Genomic DNA, 21,993 nt, shown 5'->3' with positions numbered 1-21,993 from the left:
GCAACCTGAAAAGAAAGAAAATTATGGTTTCTTTACAAGAAAATTTGTGTTTTAGAAGAACTGGACTGAAAATATAAACCTCCTTTACAAAGAAAACCCACATAACTATACCATTACAAATTTTGTGGACACATCTGGCCAATGTTTCTGTGTATCTTTCCTTTCATTTTAGCTCAAAAACATTTTAATCTATCTCTTCTGACCCACCATTGCCCCTCGTTGTTTAGCATTCAGTTCTGTCAGCCCCTTCAAAATGGAGTGTGCCCCTATACTGCCATTAAGTTGAATTATACATGCATATAATTTAATCCAAGCTGTCTCCAGCAGTTAGTTGCCTTCTGGAGAGTATCCAGATGTTGCTTGAAAAGAGATGACTGGGAAAGAAATAAACAATTTCACTTGATAAATGGACCAGTGTATCTTTTGTCTCAGCCATCTTCCACTTCGAAAATCTTGTGCAAATAACATAATTGTGCTGGAGACATAGGTAGGGTTGGGTTTTTTCATAAGTTTTGTATAAAATGGTAAAATACAATTATCCCAGACAAACAGAAGTGGAAACTGAGGCACAGCCCTTGGGTTAAACTCAATAGAAAGGCAAAGAGAGAAACCCAAGTAGTCTGGGGTGTCTGGCTTACTTCAAACGTTAGCAAGATTCCTTTCTGCATTAGCCATCCTTTCTGCAAAACAGAGAATGTGTCTTCTCAGAGAGCAAAAAACATGCCTAAAATGTAATGCTCTCTGTATGACTCTTGGCTACCAGGTGGGCAACAACACACTCCCACTCTGAGAGCAGTAAATGTGAGAGAAATAAATGGCTAGTTCATTTTTGCAAGGAAAGTGCTGCAGCATCACTGCAAATTCAAGGAGCTTGGTATTCCTGAAGTGGTTTTGCATGATTTTTTTTTTTTAGGTTCACTCTTCAGTTGCATAACAACATATGTTTTCCCTATTTACAATGTTAAAATAGACTGAGATTTAAAAAAAAAAAAAATACTCCCACTGCAAAAGATATGGCACTGACGTCTACTACTGATACACTGATGTCTTTTTCCACCAAAGTCAGCTAGATGCTGCCTCAGTCTGCCATGAAATGTCTGTAGTTTCAGAGCCATCAAGTGTAGCAATGTGCAAGGAAATGAACCCAAAGAAAAGAGTCTGCTTGGCAATCAGAACTTGGAGATTGTCCCTTAAAGTGTAAGGAGCTCCCTAGATCTTCCCAGTGTTCCCAACAGATATTTTGGGTTGGAAGAAGGAAATGTCTCTGCTAAGCCTGAAGGCACCTGTTGGAAGGTGTCCCAAAACATGGGGATTTTGAATAGCAGGGATCAGTCTGCTCTGTTGGCAGATGTTTTTATGCTTGATTGTGACTGGAAGGAAAAATTTCCACCCAGTAACTGTCAAATGTGAGATGTCTGCAGTGTATGAAGAACTTTAGAAATAAAATACTAGGCTATGATAGAGTTTTGTTTTATGTGAAGTTTCTCTCTCTTCAAAATAATTTTGAGGAAGAATTGTTCTCCTTTTTTTTAACCCCTTTTTTTGACATTTCTGAAGTGGAAAAGCTTTTTGTTGTTGTCAGAATGACTCTGTTATGAAATGTAGGTACAGTAAGAAAGAAGTTACAACAAATATGCTTGAGGGATTTCTGAAAAGAGTTATTGCACATGAAATAAAAATGTCCATTCTAGCACCTCTCAGCCTTCTCATGTCATAAACAAATGTGGAAATGGGAAGGGCAAATTCTCAGCTGTGCACTGGAATTAAAACAAGCAGCAAAGCCCATCTCCTCGCAGCTCCACCCTGTGCCCTCCCCTTCCCCAGCACCTCCACTACCATGAAGAGTTTAAACTTCCACCAGTCACCCATACTGAATGCTGGTCTTGAAACCAGCATGATGCTGAGGACACAAGGAATCTTCCTTTTTGGTGAACAGCGATTTTGAGAAATTGCCTGTTTGCATCCTTGTGGAGTTTTGGACAACCATGGAAGAGCCCCGGTGGAGATGGATTGGTGGGCAGAGAGCAGGTGATAAGGTTAAAAGTGCAGGATGCCTGCAGTTTATCACTAGGGTATCAGTAATATGGACATGCCTATGGGTGGTTGGATTCCAGGCACACATCTCTGAATAGGCCCATCTAAATCAAGTGCCTGCTCAAAACTTTTCAGTGAGTGTCCTCAGCCAGAAACCCCAAAACCTTCTGCATTTACCTTCAACACACATCAGGAACTGCAGCAGTGAGTTGTAAAGCGTTGCACTTAAGAAAGGAAGTCTGGGGAGAAACAAGTCTTCTGTGTGATTATTTCATACTTTCTGGCTTCTCTGATTCAGCCTAGTGCTGAGCCTCTCCCTTCTCTCCCCCTTCCCAGTAGCCCCATGAGGCCTCCCTGACCTTACAATCCACCCACAGTTTCCATGTTCCTGTCAGCCTCCTCACACTTGACTGATGAGAAATATGTGATTGTTCAACACATCATAAAAACAGCCAGAGCAAATGAAGGAGAAATCTGGAAAGTATATATAGAAAATCTGTAAATAATCATTGCAATTCAGCTATTCAAAGCTGTGCACACATTAGCTTATTAGCTGTTGAGCAGTCAGATGTTCTTTGGTTCTTTCACCTTTTCTAAAAATTAAGAAATGCTTCGTTGTACTCCCAGCCATTTTGTTTTTCACAGACTTCTGTTTGCAGAAGCAATTATATTTTTTGGAGCTACCATAACTGAGAAGAAGGTTTTTTTCCCCTATGACTACATATAATTTCATTGACTTCAGAGGTTTGACAAGCACTGATTCACTGACATTCCTCGTGTGCTAAAAGCTTCTTGAGGTGACTTCAAGCACACGCATCTGTGTGCTGTGTACAGCTCAACTTCAGATTCAGGTAAGTAGGAAGGAGGAGGTGAGAAAGAAGGAGTCGTGGAACTCTTCTGGAAGGGACACACTGCAACAGTGGGACACACATTGCACAATCTCTCTTCTCTGTGAGAGGCAGGGATGTTTCTTACTCACCATAGCATGATTTAACCACAGCGGGATGACTGCATCAATGCTTTTGGGGTAAACCAGCTCTCGGTTGTAGGTATACAGTGTCCAAAAGGATATACACACAAACTGGAACCAAAATACAAAACGAAAGACATTTCAAAATGAAAGACAAGCATAATTGATGGGATTTGGTTACTGCTTTCATTTCTGAGACAGCAAAACATCTCTGACAAAAAAAAACAGCTATATTGCCAGATAAACTCACGTATCTCTCAACATAAAGAAAGGCATTTACTCTGAGGGGCAGTGTGCTGTTTTGATACTGTGAGAAAAATCTCCTTTATGAACTGCCACCAGTGACATTTTCTGTGGAATATTAGATTAGCTTTAAACTTTCTTTTTCTTTTTTTTTTTTTCAGATGGGACCTTTTGATGGTCCAGAAGTTCTCCTCGAGGGACTGGCTGTCAAACCACAGCATTTGTTCTGCTCGGTCACAAAGTAAAAACAGACCTTGGTAAGACAGTGCACCTAAAACTTACCCTTATCTTCAGGATTCATAAGTCTGCTTCCCAAACTGCAGGTGCAAGCTGCACTGTGGGCTACCATTTTTTTTTCCCAGGAGAGGAGGATTTATAGTGGGAAAACTGACCTGGAGGAAATGAATCCTGGTATCAGTTACTGATACCTGGAAGCTGGTTTGCACTTTTTTGTATTTGAGCACACTTTGTGCCTGGGGTTGGATATCAGGAGGTGAGATGCTGGAAGAATGAAACTACCCTGTCCCTTAGTCCTGCGGGCATGGCGAATGAATACTGCTGTGCAGGGAAGATACATTAGCCAGTCTCTCCATCTCCATCACTGGCAGGGCTTTTTTAGTGAGCCAGCTGGCTGACCTGCTTGTTGACCAGATTTAAGCAGCGCTTCTCAGCCTTTAAAGATTCAGAGATTGCTGCAGGCTTCAATCACACAGAGCAGTACCTACACGTAGGAGTAACCCAGAGGTTCCTGTCCTACCCACAGCACCAGATAAGCAGCACTTTGATAAACATCATTGCCTGTGAGGGAGTAGATGATCCCTGGTGAATCTGATGTAGGCTATGACTATAATTATTGTGCTGTGAATCTCTCTCCAGAGCTTATTTGAAACCATGCTGGAGTCAGAGAAGGGGATGTGAGATTTTGCTGCCCCGTAGGTACCCTCTCATGTTCTCCTTGCCCAGTCTGCCCTTTAGAGAAATGCCCTAAGTCAATAAATCCACAGCTGTTTGGACTGTGGGATTAATGGAGGGGTTAAACCTCATTCACCCTTTAGGGTCACTCTGTGTTTGCTCAGGGACAGCAACCCTAAAGTTTGTGGAAGAGGCTGCTGTGTCATACACCCCCAATCATTTATGCAAACATTATTTTCATGCACAGAGGTTACTTACTGTGGACAATGGGAAAGCCAGGACACTGAAAAGAAGGTCTCTGCTGGAAATGACGCTCTTAGCACATCGCAGCTTCTTAATTAGTCTCAACACATCAGCCAGGAAGGACACCCCATAGAAGACAGCCTGCAAAACCTAAAGTAATTACACCTAATGAGGGAAACTCATCCAGCTTTAATTAGCACGTTCTTCAATGAACTCTGTTCTTGCTCTTCAGGGAGCTGTTTTGTTCATGAGCTGCAAGCCCGCGTGAGGGAAATAGCTGTTGGCTAAATCTTTTTTACTAACTGAAACTGATTAAATAAAGTTGTTCAGCAGATAACTTCAACAGTATCTCGTTTAATAGACTAAACAGAGATGTGTGATGTGATTCAGATGGGAGGGGTGGAAGGACGTGTTGAAAGCCAGCTCCTTCACACTCCCTATATTAATTGTTACATTAAACGTATTTGAGCAGGAGAGAACAAAATATGCCGCCAGGAAATGCTTCCCGTAAAGGAACTGCTAGGAAGCTTCTCCCACCATTTAGCCAGCACAGGGCCTGCTTTCCAGGGACTAACGGTGCAGTTGGTCTCAGTGTCAAGGAGCTCAGAATGCTCTAACAGGAGAATTAGGTGCAGAAGTTATAAAAAACAGAACCTCTTTTTCTGAACTCAGAGGGATTCAGGAAAGGGTTTCAAGTGCTTAGAAACCAAGACTCAGACATCAGTAACTAAAACTGAGTCAGTTTAACCATTTATAGCTAATGAGTTTTGGAGTTGGGGGGTTATTTTGTTTTGTCTGGTTGGTTGTTTTTGTTCTTTCTTTAAATAATTTACAGGTAATGAGTGTGAGTTTGGTTGAGGAGGGTACCAGGAGAATTTGGTAAAGAATTAAGTGCGTGGTGACAAAACAAAATTCAGCAAATTGTGTATGAAATTCTCAGAATATTGTTATTTAAGCCAATATTGCTTTTCTGATCACCTTGTTTTCTTTCTTAACTTGACACAGAAGATCATTCTGGACCAGATTTGTCAGGCACACGAAGACAAAGCCTAACAGAAAAATATGCCTGCCACCTTGCATTCAGCAGTGAGTCTGGTTCAACTCTGCCAACTGGGTGGCTTCTTCTTCCTAAGGCTGTCCCAGTGTGATGCAATATGGGAAATGCAGCCTTACTGCAAAGGCTGGACCAGCTGACCACGCTGAAATGGAAGGAGGCTGCATTACAGCTTTCAGGGTGAGACCTCTTTTGCCATGATCTTGCTCTGAGTCAGATATTTATTTAGAGCAAAGTGTCTGAAGCTCTGGCTGATGACTTCACCAGTTTCTGAAGGAGCTGAGAAGGGTGATGCTTAGGAGGGGACAGAATTAGTGCAGTGCTTTTCCATCAGAAATTTCTCTGTTATTAAAATATCTGAGGGAAGGAGGGGATTGTGATTTCACCATGCTCATCTTCAAACAAGGGTTTCTGCAAGCTCTAGTTTGCAAGTCCCAGAGTTGCCTAGGGCAAAGTATTGGAGGTCATGCACCGTCCTGTTCAGCTGCCAATGCCCATGTTTCCTCTCAAGAGTGTGGGGTGAACAGCCACATTTTTACATAAAAAACCAAACAGCTTCATCAGAACACACATATGGCTTTGTTCAATTCTTAGGCATCCAAACCAGCTGTCTTAAATGTGGTTTCCTCTCTCTCCCTCCCCATTATCACAATTAGCCTCTGTAACTGCAGGCACAATTTCAACCAGTACGGATTCAGCCCTCTAAGTCATGGATCTGGTTCAGAAAGGTCTTGGATCCAAGCACATGCTCAATCAAATGTCTGCCCTGGTCCTTGGCCTTACCAGGACACCAAAACCAAGTCCTTGAAGAGCTAAGAAAAGCCTAGTAATAAAAAGAAGCTCTTGTTACACCCTCTAGAGTCCGAAGTAACTTTCTGTAAAAAACATGAAAAATTGACATGAGGGTGGTGACAGTCTGGTGACACATGGTGACTAATTGCCAATAAAGCAATTAGGGAGAGGCCTGGTTCCCAGAGGATGGGGTTATTATTATCTTGTTCATGGTCAGCCTTACATTAATCATGGGATAGGCTTCTTCTTCCCTCCCACCCTCCCCCCCACCCCCCACCTTCAGAATTTACTAAAACAAACATTTCTGAAGAGAAACAGTCCCAAAACAGCCACATTCTCAGTCTGGTAAATATTCTGTCATACACAGGGGAGGAAAATGTTATCTTCCATATGGAAAATGCTTATCTGAATGTGTAACCTGACCCATTTCTCTGGTTGAGCATGGAGAAGGACAACAACTGAAGTCTGAACTCCATCTCGGGAGCTTGTTTTTGCACTGCTCTACCCTTATCCATCAATGTGGGTATAAAGGGGTTTCAGTCGCTTTGTGATCACCATGTAGTTTCAGGAGCAATGGAAGAATACACAAGCAATTTTCAAGCCAGAAAACTGAACCTAACTAGAACTATCCCTAGTAATGCCCAGTTTGCTGGAGTGCAGCACTGGTACACTCAAGTTTGAGCTCCAAACACACGCTTTTCCAGGCTTATTCCTGTAAGAAAAGTGCATCCAAATCCCGCAGCCTTTCACTAATGGGAAAATGTTGACGTTAAAAAAACAAACAAAACAAACAAACAAACAAAATCCCACCAAACCCCAACCAACCAACCAAAAAAAACAACCAACAACCAAAAACTTTACATGAAAACATCAAATTATTCCAGATGTCCTGTTACTTTCCCAAACAGCAGTGCTGGCACTCACAAATCCATTGTAACCGCTCATGGAATATAAATTCACTGGCTGTAAATAAAAAGGATCCCCTGAAGTATTCCCACACGTACAGAAGGAAGACTGGAAGCATTCAGAAAGCTGACGATTAACCCAAAGAGGAGAATATGGATATGATTATCCCTGTTGGAGAGATGCTGCTTTCCTCTCTCACCCCTGCAGAGCTCCATGGCACTCCATGTGCTGTAGAAATACTTAATTTGGCCAGATCGATTTTCCAAACTGAGAGTTACAGTGACCAAGACAAACCTTAATTTTTATCTGCTGCAGTGATCAAAGGGGTGTTTCTGTTTAACTAACCTGACATTATTTACTTTCACATATAAAATCGAGCCATATGTATATATTGAAATCTCCAGCTAGTACAAATAAATCAGGCTCCGAGCTCTGCCCTTAAGGTGGGGATAAATCCAATGTTCTGAGTAGGCTATTAGACATAACAGTCAACATTTAATGTAGACACACATCCATTCACATGACAGTGATGTGGAAAATATGTATACTAAACACTGGGTCTATTTTGAAATAAATAAACACAGCTTTCAGGAGAACTGAAAATATTTCAATTATGAGAGACAAAGGCGTAAGGAAAAAAATGGGGCAGGAATGCAATTAATAGTTTTTTAAAGGTGTAGTGTGATCGTTATGCAATGATTTACTAATAGATTTACAGCAGTGAGCAGGTTTTTATGAGCTCAGATATTTCAAGCAATGAATGATTCAGCTTGTACTGTTTTGTGTCACAGACAAATGAATGCAAAACCATTTTTATCTCTCATTTCTGCTTGTTCGATAATCGGTCAATGAACTCCTTTGATACAAAACCCACTTATCTTCCCCCCCCCCCCTCCACAAAAATATTTCCTTTCTGAATCCTGATTGCTGTGATCATTAACTAGATAAATGAATCTGAACTAACGTCAGAGCTATAGCTCTCTTGGGAGAGCTGCATGACTAGTGAGGAATTGAATGAAGTGCTAAAAGAGGGTCATATCTAGAAGAAATTCTTCCAGCATCCCTCCAGCAGAGCTAGGATTCAAGATGCATATCCCTGAAAAAGGTTGTGTTTCCCGGTATTTCCATTTCAAATCAGAGCGAGCCGGCCATGGCAGCTTTCTGCAGAAGGAAATTTTTAAATGCAATTCCAAAGAGCTAAGAGGAATTTTTTAGGGAAATTTTCCAAGCGATTTAGCCAGCTGGTGCCAGAAGCCAGGTGATCACAGTCTGGCAGGAGACAGGCGGAAGAGCTGGACGAGGGCACTGAGTGCCGGGCTCCGGGGAAGCCTCCAAGGCACAGCCCAGCCCTGCCCAGTGTGGGAGCTCTGCTGAACCAGCACAGCCCAGCAGTCACATTTTTATCCCAGGACCGTATCTCCCAGCATCCCAGAGCATTTCTTGGCAACACTTCCAAAAGCACAGAAAAATGACGTCTGGTGTGCACTTGATGGATGTCCCTCTGTTTGACAGCCTCCTCTTGTTCCATGATGTCCCTCAGCAGCCATCAGGGAGTGGTTTAATATTACACCATGGGGTGACTCTTCTAGGTCCTTTAAAACCCCAGGGGGAGCTCCATGGTCCCTCCAGGCCATATTGTCTTCTCACCCCCTTTCACATACAGCAGCTCAGGAAATTTTTGCTCCCCAGAGATACCCTCAAGCGCTGTCTAGCTCAATGGGAGAAGGGGAGTATGACAGCATTTCTCTCCTAAGGAGACTTTCCAATTTTTGGTAACACTTTCTTGAAAGAAAAACCACATTTCTGTAGAAGGACTAGCAGCCATTGCCACATTTTCTGTGTGAGAGATAGGCAACATCTTCAGCCCAAACCATGTCCCTGTTGGCTGACAGCTCTGCTTCAGCATTGAAATCGGATCAATAAGCAGTTAAAAGATGGGAGACAAAGGACTGGAGAAGTGGAGCAAGGGCCTCTAGTCACGGAGATTTAATGAGGCCTGAGCTGTTCAGCAGATCTGTACATGAGCTGGGGAAGGGAGCAAAGACTGAGGAGGTAAAGCTTTGCAAATCCTTTTTTTTTTTCCTTTTTTTTTTTTTTTCTGTCACAGCAAAGCCTGACTGCAAAATTGCCAAAGAATCTGAGGGTACTGAGTGCCTGAGAGATCAAATAACAGGCAAAAATCAGTGTTGGTAAATGCCATGTAATGCATTTCAGGAAAAAAGCTACTTCAATTATATATTTTTCAACAGTAGGTTCTAAATTAACTATCACCACCCAGGAAAGAAATGCTGGACTTACAGATTGCTTTCTCAAACTGCTGGCTCCTTGCTCCTCACCAGTAATCAAAAAAGACATATAGAGAGTTAAGCATTGTTAAGAAGATATAAACAACAGACAAGGAAACACCTTCAGGTCACAGTATGAATCCATGCTGAGCTCTCAGCTCGACCACTGCAGCTTGCCCTACTTCTTACCCCTTCCTGAAACTGGAAAAACTACTTCAAAGGGCAACAAGGATGTTTTAATGAAAGAAGCAACCCTTTGTGAAGAGAGATGAAAAAGGGGCTTGGACTTCCAGCTTACAAAAAAGAATAACCAAGGGGAAAATCTGTAGAGCTCTCGGAGTGGCAAAGAAAAAGTGAAGATGGATGGACCATTAAATTGTAACATGGAGGTAAAGAGGCATCCAGTTCAGCTGCCAGGAAGCCACACCAACAAAGCAAGCCATTCTTTTACACAAGGCACACTTGCATGGTGGCACTGATCAGTGCAGAAAAGGAAAGGTCCCAGAAGTATAAACAGGTATTTCTTCTTTAGGTAGAGGAAGGAAAGGGTTTGAATGCATATTAGCTACCTTGGACTGGACTTACTTTCTGGCTGAATAAGACAATATGACGTTGTGAGGGTAGAGCCATGGAAAGTTCACTTTATATTTATACATTCTCTTGCATTTTGCAGCCTTTGATCATCCACTGCTGGTCACTAAGGGAAGCTATGTTGGTTTCAGTGAGTGTTTCTGCATCCCAAAATACTGGAGGTGAGTTAATTGTTTTCTCCTCTTGACCTCATGCTTTAGAGCAGTGTCATATATTGGGTGACAGATGTCCTCATAACAGTGCTAGAGGATGAGGGTGGAGATGCTGTTCTGCCTGAGAGTATGGCAGATATTTTAATGGGGCCAGCTTTACCCAGAAAAACAAAGGAGAGGAGCTGGGCACATGAGAGGCAGCTTGCTTAGGACTTGGCTAATGGTGTTTTAGTCTACTGGCATATGTTTCAGCAGGACAAACTTAATATCCTTGAAGCTGTTGAATCCTGACCAAAATCGCTGGCATCTCAGAAAAAAATAGTTTTTAAAAACAACACAAAAAGCCCAGGTGCACTGATACAAAGATAACATAGCAACAAACCATCATATGACATCCTGACTGCAATGAGGTGTGTGACCTCATCCATCCACAGCCAGTTTGGCCACTGAGAAGGGCACTGTGGCTCTCTGAAGCTCAGGCTGTTACATCCACCTCACTCAGAATTTACTGCCTCTTGGTGGCAAATATTTCACAAAATCACGGTATGGTTCAGGTTGGAATGGACCCAAATTTTCCAGATGCTCCAGGGGTCTCCAAAGATCCCCCTTGGAGCTGGGGGGCATTTAGGCTTCCATTGAACTGCACAGTAGGCTGTGTCCTTCTGAAGAAAAGTAAGGACAAACATACCCCAGGCCAGACCTCAAACTCTAATATTTGACTCTATTGATCACACAGAATGGTTAAAAGGCTACGGAGGTCCCTGTAGTCATCCTTCAAATTTGCAAGTGTCCGTGAAGCATGTCCCTTGTAAGAACTGTCTCCACACCACAAACCCAGTCTCTCCGCCCTGCTGTCACCGCTGCCAGGAGTCACTGATGAACCACTTGGACTGTGAACAAGTCTTCTTTCCCAGGGTATCTCACGTGCTTTCATTTTGTTTCCTATCTTGTGAAACGCTGGCATGTTAGGAGAATCAGATACATTACAGTCTATGTTTTCCCCTGCACTTTTAGGAAATGCAGCAAGCAGTTGATAGCACTTTAAAATCACATGTAATAACATCACAAGCACCTCCCTCTGCAGGCTGGAATTTCTTTACCTCATGCTCTCAACTGATTTTCAAACTAAGCATGTACTCTGGATGACTAAATTAGTACCGTGCTGTGCTTTGTTTTATCTTCTGTGTAATTTACAGGACATCAAAGCCTATTTAAAAATTGAAGAAAAAGTCCAAGCAGCATTATAACATGTATTGTATTAAGGGTTAGATAACATGCATCCAACTTGCGTGTGTCCTGCCTGACATACCCTACATTTCTGTCCCTCTCTTCACTGATAACTTGTCTCTTATGAAGACGCAGCTAGCTTCAGAGTACCTTCTGAAAGAAAAGCAGCTTGCCAGCCAATGTTCTTTCTGCATAAAACCTGCAAATGCATTTCACAGCAAAAGCATGAATCCCTCCTTAGTTTCCTTTGGGGAATAAACTGTTAAAGGAAGCAGTTTAACAGCAGCAAATATACCAGCTGCATATGTCTTGAGGCACAGATGGTAGACAAACAAATAGACATATTGGTATCACTGTACAACATGATTTGCTTACCAGATTGAGGACTGTCAAATATTTCCACTGCCCACCGTAAAGGAACACTTCAGATGGCCGATCTTCTGTTCTTAGGAGTGTGATGGAATAAACAACAAAAAAATACCAGACAAAAGCAAGGCAATGGTACATTGTGAGAGTAGAGATTTCCATGCTTTAGCTAAGAGCAAGTGATAATCAGTCCAAAAGCAGCTTTTCTCTTAAGGTCCTCAGTCACTGTGCAAGGGAAATGGCAGGGCAGAAGGTTTTACTTCAGAGCAGACTCGGGACACATTGCCACTTTGCTCTTCTCGAAAGGAATATTCACAAAGCTGTGAACTTTGCTTCTGTTTGTTTCCCTTTTCACTGTACAGATAGGCTGGGGTGGAGTGGGGGGTTGAGAAGAATAGGCTTATTCTCCAGATTTAAATGCCTTGCTCAAGATTAGTGAAGATTAGTTGTGGAGTTACATAAGTTTTTTGGGTTGTTGTGTTGTTGGGTGGTTTTTTTTTTGCAAAAGTGGGGGAAGCTTTGCTGCTGATTTTGTGTAACGGGCTGTCACACTTTGGGTAGCAAGTGAAAACAAGTGGCATTTTCCTCTCTCGTGGCCTGGGTGCAACTGTGTCTCCAGCTCAGCTTGGGAAGCCTCAGCACCTGTTTTTACCTTGTGTCAAAGGAAGAAGTGGGAAACATAAGAGCCTGTGAAAGAGAACCGGAGTTGATTTGTTGATAGGCTATGGAGGTGGCAAGGAAGCTGAGAGGATTCGTAGGCAAAGGTCCTTGGGGTTGAAAATCACTGCCAGCGTTGACATTTTTTGCTGGAAAAAGGCTCTGCTGCCTTTACACTGCTCCGTGCAGCTGAGAGATGTGTGAGGCAGGTCAGCCAAACTGCTCATTGCCTGGAAGCTCTGGTGGAGCTGGGAACACGGGGCAAAGATCTTGGGTGACAAACCCTAAGCACTGAGCAGGGTGTTTTGCCTATCTGCCTCCTCACTTGCTGCCATTCACCTTCAGACAGCCCCTCTTCCCTGGCACGACATTACCACGCGGTTGGGGCTGGGTACAGAAGAGAAGAACGGATACTCCCCAGCCCTGCCCCACGGAGCATGGGCAGAGGGGATGCTCTGCTGGCCCCTTGCAGAGCCTGACCCTGTAGGCAGAGCTGGGCTTCAGCCAAACGGGGCTGCATTAAGAGATCTCTTTTTTATTTCCCTCCCCCCACCTTCTAACTGGCCTACAGGCAGCATTGAGCAATCTACTGTGTTTTGGTTTGGTTTGGTTTTCCTCTTGCATTTTTTTTTCCCCCTGATACCGGACATAAGGCTCCATGTGGGATGTTTTCCTACGAACTCAGACAGCAACGTGCACGCATGTTGAGAAACAGCCCTTCCACACAGGCACTGCAATATCCTCCTGTGTTTCATTGACTTCTCCCCTAATTCAGATTACCCAAGTCCAGATTTCTCAGGCATTCCAGCCATCATATTCCCAATGAAATATTTCTGCCTCACTTAGGAAAAATAAAAATGTAGATCCTTTTGTGGTTGGTTGAGGTTGGAGGAGAAAACACAAAATAAAAAAGGGACTATGTTTTTTGGACTAAGGCAATGTCACCCGTCTTTTCCTAGGAAGTCTAAGAGAAAAGGGTTTTTAGTTGCCTTTAGACTTTTTGGAAAGGGGCAGCACTGTCTTGAACTGCTTCTTCTGCTCCTCCTTGTTAAGGCTCATCCCTGTTACAAAAGGCAGGAGCAGAATAGGACCATGGCATGGAAGGGCCTTTTTCATTAGTGATTTACATACCAAAGGCACCAGGCAGTCAGCACTTAACAGGTTATCCTCACACCAGCCTTTCTGAGGTTTTGCCTTAGTGCAACTTTTAAAACGGGAAGGCATGTGCTTCTCCTCAGTGGGTGCCCAAAATACATGCAAATGAATGTAAATGTATGCAAAATGGCAAGGTAGAATTTTTCTTTTCTGGAGGATTTTGGCCAGTACGGCTGGGAAGGTGTCAAATACGGTGACAGTTTTCTGATGTGGACACCTGTCCTACAGACTGAGACCATCTGCTTTGTTTTCCCATGTACAAGAAGCAAGATATGTATCCTTCAGCCTAGATATGGGATGAAGTTCAGATGTAGAAACCTCACAGATAGGATGTGAAGCCTAACACCCCACACTTCATGGAGTCTTTTTTTATTTCACTGTCAGTGTGGTGCAGTGAGCAAATACACTGAAAAGGGGGTATCTTGTGCCTTCTCTCCATGGGTATGGAATGAAGGTTCAGGAAATAGGAAATTCAGCCCAAAATTTTTTGCAGGAAGTGGAGGGGAGGAGGGAAGGAAGGAGCAGACAGGGCCACTGGCAGATGTGCTGCTGCAGATCTTGCGGGATGGTTTAGGGAAATCCCAGTTTCCACCTGCTTGGCACCACACCCCAGATGGAAACTGCTGCTGCCCTGCAACTGAGCCGCATTCATGCCCTCTGCCAATGCTCCTCCTCTGCTTCAGGGGCTCATCTGATTTCAGCAGCAACAGCTGACTGTGCTGAAGCAAACTGGGAGCTCCCACTTAGTATATTAGCTGAAGAATAGTAACAAGTAATTGGAGCTGTAAATCACCTTATATACACAAAATGTCCCCCACTCATGCCCACTTCTGAGAGAGTGAGTCAGGCACCAAAAACGAGCCTGACTCACGCATAGTATCAGCATGGTTCAGGTACAGAGGTGACAGCAAACAGTGTGAACCGGTAATATTTTAGACCAACATGTCTGTCTGTAATGTCATTGTGTATATCCTCTGGTGGGCACGGGATTTCCAGGCTTTCCAGCAGTCATACAATCACAGAATGGTTTGGGTTGGAACAAACCATAAAGACCATCTAGTTCCAACCCCCCTGCACGGGCAGGGACACCTTCCACTAGACCAGGTTGCTCCAAGCCCCATCCAACCTGGCCTTGAAGATGTTCATGGAGAGGGAATCCACAGCCTCCCTGGGCAACTTGTTCCAGTGTCTCACCACCCTCACACTAAAGAATTTCAACCTAATATCTAACCTAAATCTACCCTCTTCCAGCTTAAAACCATTACCCCTTGTCCTATCACTACACACCCTGGTAAAAAGTCCCTCCCCAGCTTTCCTGTAGCCTCTTCAGATACTGGAAGGCCGCTTTAAGGTCTCCTTGGAACCTGCTCTTCTCCAGGCTGAGTAGCCACAACTCACAGCCCGTCTTCATAGAAGAGGTGCTCCAGCCCTTTGATCATCTTTGTGGCCTCCTCTGGACTCACTCCAAGAACACTATGTCCTTTCTGTGTTGGGGGCTCCAGAACTGGACACAGTACTCCAGGTGGGGTCTCATGAGTGCAGAGCAGAGGGGCAGAATCGCCTCTCTCGACTTGCTGGCCATGCTTCTCTTGATGTAGCCCAGGATGCAGCTGGCTTTCTGGGTTGTGAGTGCACATTGCTGGCTCATGTTAAACTTTTCATTGACCAACACCCCCAGGTCCTTCTCCTCAATTCATCCTCTGTCAGTCCCCCATAAGTCCATCATTACCGTATAGTGCTTGGCTACCACCTCAGCCTGTCTCTAATGAAGCAACTGGTAGAAAGAAAAATTCCTGCTTCCTCATGGGCTGACAATTAGTTTAGAGACTAGTTAGGCACTTTTCAAATATTCTTCAATATTTTTGCACCGGCAAGGTTTGCTCTCTGTCAGGGAAGCATCCAGAGATGGCACAACAAGTGAGAGCAAGGCAGGAAATTACTGGCAGGTGACAGTAGTTAAGGCCAGGTGGGAGGAAAGGATTCAAAGCCAAGCAAAGCATGAGGAAAGGTTTGGGGGCCTAAAAAGCAAAACTTGGTCTTTGTATCTAGCTCCTTTTCCTATGCATAATCTAAGAACAAGGGACTGATATGCAGCTAGGACTTACCTAGGTCAGAGGGATTTTATAAGGTGAAGAAAACATAAGGAGCTGGGTAAGTGTTTTTGTTCTATTTTTTTGACACTTGTTTCTACCCTCAATGCAATTCTGTTACTTTGTGTGTGGATTTCATAAGGTACTTATTTTGAATTTACTGCTATGGTAAGCTGGCTTGTAATTAGGGCAGCATTCCTTGAAAGCAGAACCTGGGGCTATTCTTGTACAGCATCCTCCATGTGCTATGTGTGTGTGTCCAGAAGTATTGGACTCCATCTCTGCTGTATTCTGGTTTAGGTGCAGGTAATGCAGGGCTCTGTGTGCAAGCAGTGTGTTCTGATAAATGTGAGCCAAGAAAGCTTTTTAGTGTGTAGCGTGAGGTTGCCTGAGCTCTGTGTCCCCAGGGACATGATGGTTCTGATGTAGGAAATGAGATGTAACTGGCAAAATTGCAAGCCTGGCCTAGTATGCTCCAGGCATCCTCAAACTCTGAGGCAAAATCCCCAAAATCGTGCAGCTAGATAATTCACAAGATTTAATTCTCTCTGGGTTTATTTGTTTTGAGCTTTAGTAGCTTCTAGGAGTCTGAGTGTTCCAACTCTTCTCCCCAGCTGTGCAAAAGGCAAGTGTAAAAACATTTTAAATGCTAATACAAGCTGAAGGTGCTGCCCAGCAATGCTGCAGTGATAACCACAACTAATGAAAAGAAATAAAAATATCCCAATATTCTCACTAACAATCTGAAAATGGGCCATGCTGCAACATCTACCTGCTTTGTACAGCAGGTAGAAAAGTTACACAGCTCAAAAACCAACTTATGCATCCTACTGAATGGGTGCCTTTTCTTTATTTTGTGTGAGATTGTTGGGTTTTTTTAATACATGTTTTTAAGGAGGGGACAAGAACTGGTTTGTCTCATCTTGATATGCTTGTTCTGAATTTTTAAAAGCTGTTTCAAAATTCCAAAATCCAGGGGGATTTTTCAGTCCCAAAGTGGTGACTGGTGCATAATTCGTTAATTGGAAATATTCAGATTTTAGAGTTTCTCCTTGCCATTCAGTTCCAATGGCTTTTAAACTTTGTTCAGAGTACTAAATGAAATGTCACTTTGATCCAAAAACAAAACTTCTAGTGCAACAATGATTTGACATATCTTAGTGCTTTAAGTGAAAGAAAACTATGACATTAATCAAAGAAAAACCTTTTCAGGAAACAACTTGGGTTCTAAACATAGGGATCTTGAAAATAAGAAATATTTGATTGATAAAAACATTTGCTTATTTCATTATCTCCAACCCGTAAATCAGTAACTGCTTTATCACCAAACCCCGAAAATGTCTCCTCTCTTGGCTATTTCAATACTGCTTAGACCTAAAAGACATGGCTTTCATTGGTTCTCAACAGCTTTCAAGCACTGACATACTTTTTTTAAGAGATACCTAACATTGCTTCTCAATTTTACCTTTTCCCATTTCTGTCAGAAATTCACATTGAATCTTTGACCATTTAGAAAGACTATGCACAAACAACCTGAAGTTCAAAGTGAAACAAACAGGCCACAGTGCACTAGGGAAGAAACAGCAGGGTATTTTTTAGGTCTTGGATACATGAGGGATGACTGGTTCTCATTTGACTCCTTACTGGTAGATAATTGTGGTGGGCAAGCTAAGAAATTTATTTCTCTTAACTTTTTTCTTTGCCACTTCTAGCAGGGAACAGGATTGTACGAACTGGTCTTGCAAGAGGTGTGTCTGATAACATACTACATATCAAACTGCTCTATAATTTGTTTCTCCATCTACCACTGAAACTCGGGAACTTCTAAAGCAGGACAAAATAAATCTTCAACAGAAGAGTTTCATAAACAGTTAGGGGTGGATGTAGAGAGCACCTTGCTGAACTGATGCAAGAAGAATTGCAGGGAGCAGGGCAGGAAAGTCTCTCTTATTTCATAACTACAAAAATATATCACTTGTGGCTTTTTTCCACTTGTCTTTCAGAAGATTAGCAGATCCAGTGTCTGTTACTCTTGACTTCCTGTGTGTTATGTATAATCATAAAGAACTACTCCATATACAAGGCAATAGAGAGTCACCTGACACTGACTCCACCAGTCAGTGCTCACTGAAGTGTTGTAGTTTATGTGCAAATCTACCTTCAAGAGCCCATATTGTTATAAATGGGTGGTAGAAAATAAAATAAAGACCTACGAATATCCCCTGTTTCTGTAGTACCTACATCTGTTGTCACAGCCTTTGGTTCTTAAATTGCAACATATGCTGAGCAGAGGAGCTGGTTATGCCCACTGTATGCAAGGAGAAATGCAACCCACACCAGTGAGGTGGTGTGCCTAAGGTCACATTGTAAACCTCTATTAAAAAGCATATTAAAGATCATTCTAAAGTTCTGATAACACCTAAAGCATGCTGGAGGAAAGGTTGTAATCCTGCAAGGTATGTTGAAGAGGTGTTTGTTCACTCCCCATCACTGGTGTAATCTTGACAGGTGACTCAACAGGTTCTAAAACATGCCACAACCCCAAGAGTCTTCCAAACCCTGCTAGATGCTGAGGACCTTGCAAGCTGGCTGGTGTGCCAAGTATAAGCATATCCTCTCCTTGAGGACACTAACATCCCTTGTACGCCAAAGCCATGTCCAGTCCCTGCTCGTTACCAGATACTGAAGAGCTAAGTACTTTTTTCAGTTCGCTATCATTGGTTTGTCCTTGCCTTTGACAATGTTTTAATTGGAAAAATGCATTTCTATCTCGTTATGTCTGACTTGTAAATAAGTAATTGTCTTATCCCCAAACTCCACTAGTGTCTTCTCTCCTGGCAAGGCTGAAAAGGCATGGTTTTCATTGAATCTCGACAGCTTCCAAGCACTTACATACTTAGGTTATGTTGGTAGCAATGTGTTATCAACAAGACAATGAAGATGGAACCAGTGGGTTGGTCAGACTGCCTATTTAGCAATGGGGACAGATAGTGGGTATCCTACCTCAGAGCAGTAGTGCTATTGGTCTGGTCTTCATGCAAGGTATCAGCAGAGACTGACACAGCTGATGGCTCTGGACCCTACTCGTGTCATGAGCAGCCAGCTGCTGGCAGTTCCTTACTGGAACAGGCCTTTCTTAGAGGGCTGTGCAGGCTCATGGTCAGACTGCACAGCCCTTGGGGTGAGGCATTACCTTGGCAGCCAGGCTCTAATGGAGCACTGTCAGTGGGAAAGTGTCCAGTTTACCAACTCTCTGCTGCTCTTCATCTCCTTCTCAAACAATAAGGCAAATTCTGAAGCAAGGAGCTGTGTGGGCTGCTGATGGTGTCTCAGTGTCTTCCCTTCTGGTCCTCAGCAGCATTACATGAGTAGTCCTGCAATCACAAAGAACAAATTGGTCCCTTCCCTTTGCCCTGGGAAGGTCTCTATATTTTCTTGCTTCTGGGGAAGGGTCATGTTCAGAGCAAGCTGCTGGGCACATCATGCCCTGCCTCCCCAGGCTGAAGTGGCCTACTACCTCCTCTCCATTTCTTAGCCAGATCACCAGGACTGGCCCCTACATAAAGATGTTCTCTGACACCAACATATTTGTGAGGGGGTCAGTTCACTTCCTTCACCTTCCTTTTAGCTCTCATGCATGTATCTGCTCTTTGTAGTTCTTAATTTGCACAGGTCTTCCTGTCTGGGTGGCTTTTCCTTTTCCTACCTCCTCAAAATACTGTGGTAACAGTGTGTGTTGTCCTGACAGCTGTGATAGGTAGTACCCAGTTCTGGCACACAGCACCTATCTGCAGTCTGTGCTACAGGTGATGGACATGGCATTAAGTTAAGCACTTTCCCTCTGCTCCTCAGCCCTGCTCTCTCTATTTGCAGGCTGCCCTTGGGCAGAGCTTCAGCTCACCCTCTGGGAGGCAGAGAGCTGCTACAGGCAGCTGCAGCAGCTGTGGTTTACCTGTGCAACTGCCACCGGGGCCTCTTGCTGTAGCATGTCATGATCTTGTGCACTGGGTTGATTTAGTGGTGGATTCTCACAGAGCATTTTGCTGTTTACGGGGCAGGCTACAAGAAAAAGTTATCCCTCAAAAGTTGTCCTTTGTATAAATGAACTTGGGCGAGGGGAAGAGAAGAGAAACCCCTCAAGCACACACATCCCAATATTTTTGTTACATCCTTCTTGACAAAACCCACCTTAACTTTTCTTCTTCCACTGTCAGTTCCATTACATGAAGTGCATTGGCACATTTCCTTTCTTTACAGCTATTTTTAGTGGTGAGAAAAAGTGCCTTTAGGTTTTGCAGCACTTCATTTGGCTATTGGTCAGATAATCAGAGGTATCTGTGGGGAATCTGAGTTTGGAATATGACCATTTGAAAAAAAAACTCTTGTGCCAACCTCATCTTTCTCACTGTCCCAAGAAAATATGCCTTTGAGGGATCTGAGCTTTCTCTGTCCTGTGCTTCAGCTGCTTAGTGTAGGCATAGGTGGTTTGTATACCTTTTTGCTTCTGGGATCTGGAGCTGGTGGAGGGAAGTGGGGTTTGCTGGCATCTTCCCTCCTCAAAGATTTGGAGCTTTCTTGCATTCTTCCTTCCTAAAAGTTGGGGTAGAAAAGAAATCTCTCAAATTGAAGATGCTGGTTATCAGCGAATTTCACTGTTTACTGTTCACACAGCTAAACAACTGCCTGTGTTTGGCAAGGAACTCAAATTCATCTGCAGGACAGAGCTGCCTGCCTCATTAGGATCTTTCTGCTGTTGTTTAATTGTAACACTTAGTGACCTGCAGCACCACTTTCCACTTGTACATTTCAAGACACTTTAAAAAGGGAGGGTATTGTTACCCTTGTTTGAAGATGGAAACCTGAGCTTCTGGATGAGCTGGTCCTGATACATGAGATGGAAGTTGGTGCAAAGAATGGTTAGGAGTTCAGAGAAGCCTGTTTTTTCCCAGATCGGGTCCCACAATAATGGCGTTGCCTGTGCCAACATACATGATGCTGAGTGATGCTGCTGCAGGTGGCTTTCAGGAGAAGGTTGACTTGTGATGACTCGTTTTGGTGCTGGTGATCAAAGCAGGAAAATACATTGCGGGGGGTGGGAGAGGGAAAGGCAAAAATGGAAAAATAGACAAAAGGACTCCAGATCTGGATGAGGCTTTTCCTAGATATCATCAGCACCAACCTCATGTAAGTCAAGCTGGAGTTTTCCTGGAACACTGAGGCTTCTCTTGCAGCTGAATGTACCCCGGGCTGGGCACTGCCTTCCTCTGGTGCTGCTCTGGCATGGCAAGGAGGGCTGGTGCCACCTCAGGAGGTGCCAGTGCTACCTCTCTCTGCACACTGGGCTGCCAAGAGGAAATACCAGCCTCTGCGTCATTAGCGACAGCTTCATGTTGTTGAAACAGTCTTTGATCCCTTCCTCCTCTGCAAAACTGCGCAGTAGGTGGTTAATTAATCCCTGGAGGTAAGCCCAGCACGTATGCAGAAAGCACAGGAGGAAAAGCAGGTGATCTTGCACTGATACCAAGAGTCCAGAGCTTGCTGGTGCCCTTGGTTTTAGCTTGGTGTAATTCCTCTGACTCCAGTAGCTGAAGCTGTTGTTTGCACAGATGTACGTAAGCACAACCCTTGTTTCTTTCCTCATGTCAGCCCAAAGGGTCATGCAATAAGCATGAATCCAGGTGCCACTGCTCTTCTAATTAAACGTGTAGTCACTGTGGAGCAAAGTGACCTGTTTCAGTCTCCCATGGCTGCAAGGAAAGGTGATGCTGTCATCTAAGTGGGCTTAGCATTATGAAACCAGACAGTATTCTATGTGTGCTTCATGATGAAGCCAGGAGCAAAGCAGGGAATAACCCAGGCTGTCTGTAGTACTGAATGAAGGAATAACCAAACAGCAAATATAGTTAGTTAAAGGAAGGGACCTAAAGCTCACACCAGAATGGGAGAGACAGAAACTGCCACATTAAAAGGACGATCATTACCAGTTTCACTTATTTTGCTCTTGTCTTATCCTTTTCACTCTCTCTCTGGCTCTTCTCTCCCTTGGGACATAAATTTCCAAGCTTAAAAGCTAACAGTATTTTAGGACACTTAGAGAGGAAAGAAGTTTTGCTTTCAATGCCTTTGGGAAACAGAAGAATATACTCTTACCAAATAAAAGGTTGCAAGTTTTGTGATCTGCTAGCCAGCTTGGTGTTGGAGCTGAAGCATGCTGATGCTGTCCTAGAAAAAAAGGTTCTGCTCAGAATCCCAGTGATTGGATCAAACTACTGTCTCCTGAGCATGTCTAGTTCGATCCCCTGAGCTGTGGCTAGGA

At 43.5% G+C, this 21,993-nt stretch overlaps 1 protein-coding gene across 1 annotated transcript in view; it reads right to left on the bottom strand.

The window, feature by feature from the left end:
* Nucleotides 1-11,950, bottom strand: part of ADTRP (androgen dependent TFPI regulating protein) — a 34,150-nt gene extending 22,200 nt beyond the window's left edge. The window contains exons 1-3 of the mRNA XM_051611239.1: nucleotides 11,785-11,950; nucleotides 4,418-4,552; nucleotides 3,014-3,115 (exon numbers count right to left, since the gene is read on the bottom strand). Coding sequence (XP_051467199.1) covers nucleotides 3,014-3,115; nucleotides 4,418-4,552; nucleotides 11,785-11,937 — 390 coding nt within the window. The 5' untranslated portion in view covers nucleotides 11,938-11,950. The remainder of the gene's footprint in view (nucleotides 1-3,013; nucleotides 3,116-4,417; nucleotides 4,553-11,784) is intronic.
* Nucleotides 11,951-21,993: the final 10,043 nt, after the last annotated feature.

The sequence above is a fragment of the Apus apus genome, chromosome 2 (genome assembly GCF_020740795.1).
Source record: "Apus apus isolate bApuApu2 chromosome 2, bApuApu2.pri.cur, whole genome shotgun sequence".
Classification (NCBI taxonomy): domain Eukaryota; kingdom Metazoa; phylum Chordata; class Aves; order Apodiformes; family Apodidae; genus Apus; species Apus apus.
Note: the sequence above shows the minus strand (reverse complement) of the source record. Positions and strands in the feature narration are given on the sequence as shown.